At 49.4% G+C, this 5,156-nt stretch overlaps 1 protein-coding gene across 1 annotated transcript; it reads left to right on the top strand.

The window, feature by feature from the left end:
• The first annotated feature begins 1,854 nt into the window (after nucleotides 1–1,854).
• Nucleotides 1,855–4,931, top strand: wfikkn2a (info WAP, follistatin/kazal, immunoglobulin, kunitz and netrin domain containing 2a). Its single transcript, XM_061304050.1, has 3 exons — nucleotides 1,855–2,452; nucleotides 2,931–3,247; nucleotides 3,391–4,931. Exons 1-3 carry the CDS (start codon nucleotides 2,246–2,248, stop codon nucleotides 4,595–4,597), a joined length of 1,731 nt encoding a protein of 576 aa, XP_061160034.1. The 5' UTR covers nucleotides 1,855–2,245; the 3' UTR covers nucleotides 4,598–4,931.
• The last annotated feature ends 225 nt before the right edge of the window (nucleotides 4,932–5,156 follow it).

Raw genomic sequence — 5,156 nt, 5'->3', positions numbered from 1 at the left:
TCTCTTGTCTGGCTCCATCATTATTTTAACACACTTGTCCCATCTGACATAAGAGAACGTCCTCTGACGCCGTTGAAATGTAACATTTAAAACACTAGAGGGCGCTAGAGTCAATATTTTCTTTGCTATATTAGTAGAAATGATTCAACTAAGACAAAGCGTTATTTTTGCACAGTGCACTACTAAATATTTGTCATTTTTAAAAAATAAATTTTCAACTCATTTGACTACAGCACCTGGGCGCCAAAACTTGTCAAGTTTTGTTTTTCCCCATCCCCACATCCAGCTGTACATTGTTATGTGACCCAGGTTTGCACAACAGGCCACCATTTTGTTATGACCCAAAGCATCAAGCCCCTTTGTTCTGTTCCCTTTCTGATGTAAAGAATATAAACAAGCACCGAGTTGTGGTTGTACTCGTACGCCTTGCGTATCTGTGACGCCTCTTGAATGAATGAATACAACAAAGTCCCATGTGGCGAGCAGATGTTCAGGCAAAGCAAACCAAGGAGCACAAATACGACATCGGCCCCAGGGACAGCGCAGGCATAAAGCATGTTTACGCTATACCTTCAGCCAATGTTCTAAAGTGATCAATCCAATCATCTTTAGTTGAACTCATGTCCTTAAAAGCAGAAGCATAATACTTCCTGTTGTTCTTTCAAATTGAGTCTTCAAGTTTGTTGCTGTCTAGTGGTCACCATTGGAATGACAGGCAATAGAATTGAAAGCGCACAATAGAGGCGCTTTTACTGGATGACGTTTTTGATAGTCGATCTTAAAAAAAAACATCATGCTGAAGGCTACATTTCATTTGTGTGCATCTATCAAGCGGTATTTAGCGTCTAGACGTGCGGAATCAGCTTAAGGCCCCGCTGTGGCTGGACACCTTTGTTCTCCAGTGGGACACACATAATGAGCTTAAGATAAACAGCCCCTCATTGTTTTAAAGAAACTTTCGTCTTCTACTTTTGCCTCGGCGGTGGGCAGCAGAAAGTGTAGGCAGTAGCTCACGAGAGGATTTGAAAATTAGCGCAGGTACTGGCCTTGGCTTTCCTGCAGCACTTTGAATGAACCTCTTGGTTTCAAACATGTCAACTATACATCAATCAATCAAATGAAGAAAAAATAATCATGCATAATAGGAAGTTCAATGCAGTTCATAACGTGACTGAGACTATGGAGGTCCAGCCTGAAACCCATTGGGCCTCTTTTGGCTCAGCAGGGAGCCAGTTTGGGAAGAACAGATTCCATTGGCGCGCACACACACACACACACACATGTATAACATAGTTGACTTTTAATGTTCCCCTCAAGACAGACTGGCTGGCTTTTGAGGTCAGCAAACGGAAGACTATCACTGTTTGGAATAGCACCAAATGTCTTTGAAGGGAACATTCTCACATTGTGCTGGTATCCTTTTTTGTACAATCAAGCACTAATAGTTGAAGATTTAAGTACAGGCTGCCGAGAAAAGTGCGTTTGGCGCCATCGTCCGGTGTAGAGAGAGATGACAGAATGAGTCGAGCTTTCACGGTCCAATTCTTTTGACAGCAGTCGAAAGAAACTGCAGCTCGTGGTTCTTACTTAACACGTATCAAATTCAAACTTTTTTTTTTTTCTAGAGAAGTGACTTCAATTTAATACAGAGAATCATTAACTCTGATTGTGCCGTTGAGTGAAATGATATGCTGGGCTGTACTAGCCAATTAAGAGTTGCTTTCTTTTGGCGTTAAAATAAATCAACTCACCTCTCCTTCCTTTTTTTTTTAATGAACATTGTAGCCTATGTGTTTGCGGCTTGCATGCGAAGGGTTAAGGCGTCCGTCCGTCCGTCCGTCCAGTGTGCGTGTGCGCAGGTGTCTCGCTGGAGCCTGCAAACGTGCAGAATTAAGTTGATCCCAACTGTAAGTCACTCACTCACTCGGTTGGCTGGCTGGCTGGCTGTCTGGCTGGTTCTTGGCGCCCCAGTAATTGATGGCGTTAGTTCTTGGAGCGGTTCGCACGCAGCAGCGCTAATCTCCCTGCTGGCCATATTGAGCGTGAGTGCGTCAGGCAGGCAGGCTGGCTGGGCGAGCAACTTCCATGACTTCCTAGCTTCCGTCTACTTTGCACTATTGGACAATTTTCCACGTACTTTCGGAGCTTCTTTTTTTTTTTTTCTCTCTCTCTGGCCGCCGCCGTGGGATTTATTGTTCGCTTCTTCCAAGGGTTGAATCTGCCGCGCTGTTACTTTACGCACGCTATGTGGTGGATGCTGTTTCCGCGATGGATCTGGTTTCTTTTGGGCTATTTGTACACTTTGCTGCTCTATACGGACAGGGTGGGGGCCATGCCCATGTCTGTGGCTAAAGTGGTGTATTCCCACGCGGGTCTGTGCCCCAATGAGCTCAACCCCAACCTGTGGGTGGATGCCATGAGCACCTGTATCCGCGAGTGTGAATCCGACCAGGTGAGTTGGATATGAACATACTACTATTATTTGGAAGGAAGTGAAAATAGCAACAGTGCTGCTGTAAAAGGAGTTCATGGTGGAGCAGGCTGGTGGAAAATAATCTATAATAAATAAATAATAATCTAAAGGATTTAATCTAAAGGATTTGTCAAAGTGAAACATTTTCATGGCGATCAAGAAATATACGTTAACTGCATACAGCAAAAAAACAAAAACAGTACTGTCGGACCCCAAGCCCATACGAGCTTTAGAGAGTTGACGTACCCCCCCAAACTGGTTGCCAGTCAAACTCAGGGCACATAAAGGCCATTCACACCTCTGGTCAATTTCGAGCCATCAATGAGCCCAATGTGCATGGAAGCTGGAGGAGCCACACGAGCACGCGAAAAGTCCGCCGTGGAAGGCACGACGAGGCAAGATCGGAAGCCGGAACCTAGCCACTGACAAGAAATGTGATTTCTCTCGCTCTTTGCAGGACTGCGAGACATTTGAGAAGTGCTGCCTCAACGTCTGCGGCAACAAGAGTTGCGTGGCGGCGCGCTACATTGACATCAAGGGCAACAAGGGGCCCGTCGGAATGCCCAAAGGAGCCACCTGCGACAAGTTCATGTGCTCCCAGCAAGGTTCCCAGTGCGACATCTGGGACGGGCAGCCCGTGTGTAAGTGCCGGGACCGCTGCGAGCGAGAGCCCCACTTCACGTGCGCCTCTGACGGCATGACTTACTATAACAAGTGTTACATGGACGCCGAGGCGTGCTCCAAGGGTATCTCCATCTCTGAGGTCACCTGCAGGTAACATGTTAAGTATTTTCAATCGCTCACTTTTGATCAGGTGATGTAGTCCAAATCCAACTTTGATTATTTTTTTCCTTTGGGACGATTTTTACACGGCTCAGAGAATTCCCGTTTTGACTCAATCCTCAACCCTCCTACAGGTACCACCTGACGTGGCCAAACAGCAGCCCGATCCCGGCCGAAACAACTCTCCGCCCGACCACGGCTCTTCAGACCACCCTTCCGGCGGACATCCAGACGCCCAGCATCCACAGCGGCCCCGGGCGGCAGCAGGCCGTGTTTGTGGGCGAGACGGCCAACTTCCTGTGCGAGGTGACCGGCAAGCCGCCCCCGGAGATCACCTGGGAGAAGCAGCTGAAGGGCAAAGACAACGTGGTCATGCGTCCCAATCACGTCCGAGGCAACGTGGTGGTCACCAACATCGGCCAACTGGTGGTTTACAACGCGCAGCTTCAAGACGCCGGCATCTACACCTGCACGGCCAAAAATGCGGGAGGAAGCGTATCTTCTCACTTCCCTTTGGCGGTGGTCATCAAGAGAGAGGCGAGGGGGAAAGAAGCCCGAGGAAACCAGAGCAATCTGCCTTTCCCGCTTGCAGAGTGCCTAAAAAGTCCCGACACGGACGACTGCGGAGAGGAAAGCGTAAGCTGGTACTACGAATCCAGCCGCAACAACTGCTTCACCTTCACTTACGGCCAGTGCGATAAGAACCGCAACCATTTCGACACCTACGAGAGCTGCATGCTGTCGTGCGGGGGGGAGCTGGCGGCCCCTTGCAGCCTGCCCAGCCTCCAGGGGCCGTGCAAGGCCTACCAACATCGGTGGGCCTACAGCCAGGCCCTGGACAAGTGTCAGTCTTTCGTCTACGGGGGCTGCGGCGGCAACGAGAACAACTTTGAGTCCAAAGAGGCCTGCGAAAGCATGTGCCCCTTTCCCAAGAACCACAACTGCAAGGCGTGTAAGCCTCGAAGTAAGATGGTGGCCAGCTTCTGCAGGAGCGACTTTGTCATCCTGGCGCGGGTCACCGAACTGACGGAGGAGCAGGAGTCGGGTCACGCTCTCATGACGGTGGAGGAGATCCTGAAGGATGACAAGATGGGGCTCAAGTTCTTCGGCAAAGAACCCTTGGAGGTGAGCCTCCTGAATATGGACTGGAAGTGCCCCTGCCCGAACATCACCGTGGCGGAGAGTCAGCTCATCGTCATGGGGGAGGTCCACAACGGGATGGCTGTGCTGCAGCCGGACAGCTTCGTGGGCCCCTCCAGCTCCCGCAAGCTCCGCAAGCTTGGCGAGATCTCCGGCAAGAGGAGCTGCGCTTTATTCAAGGAGTCGCCCGGCACCCCGTAGAGAAGCCGCCGAGCTCTCTGATGTCGGACTGGATCTTCTCACAGGAGCCAATGGTGAAATCGAAGACTGAGCATGTCATCAAATCTCAGACAGTGTTTGGTAGAACTCGAATGTGACGAAATTGAGTCTTTAACTTTAGCCTCCTAATGATTCATACGTGTTGTTCTTTCCATATTCTATGCAGATGTGACACCTCCGTTTTCAATAAGCTTTTTGGTTCCTGTCAGGTGGAATCATTTACAAAATACTCGATATTTATTTTTCGGACTTATTTCTAATCGTATACAGTAGACGGAATCGTACCTCTCCTTCCATGTTATTATTGATATGGAACGCCGATGAATGAATAAAGATGATTTGAAGACGGAATGACGGATCCTTGCCATTTTCAATGAACTGCGCTCGGTGCGCCGTCTGAGATTGACACACAAGCACACAACCCGGGCCTTGTCTGGCCTTCAAATCTGAAGCGGGTCACATTCCAGCCCAGCCCAGCCCAGCCCAGCTGTGGAGGCCCCGTGGAGCTGTGTGTTGTGTTGTGTCTAGGTTTGGGGCCCTC

This window comes from Syngnathus typhle, linkage group LG17 (assembly GCF_033458585.1).
Source record: "Syngnathus typhle isolate RoL2023-S1 ecotype Sweden linkage group LG17, RoL_Styp_1.0, whole genome shotgun sequence".
In the NCBI taxonomy this organism is placed as follows: domain Eukaryota; kingdom Metazoa; phylum Chordata; class Actinopteri; order Syngnathiformes; family Syngnathidae; genus Syngnathus; species Syngnathus typhle.
This window is presented reverse-complemented; position numbering and strand designations above follow the sequence as displayed.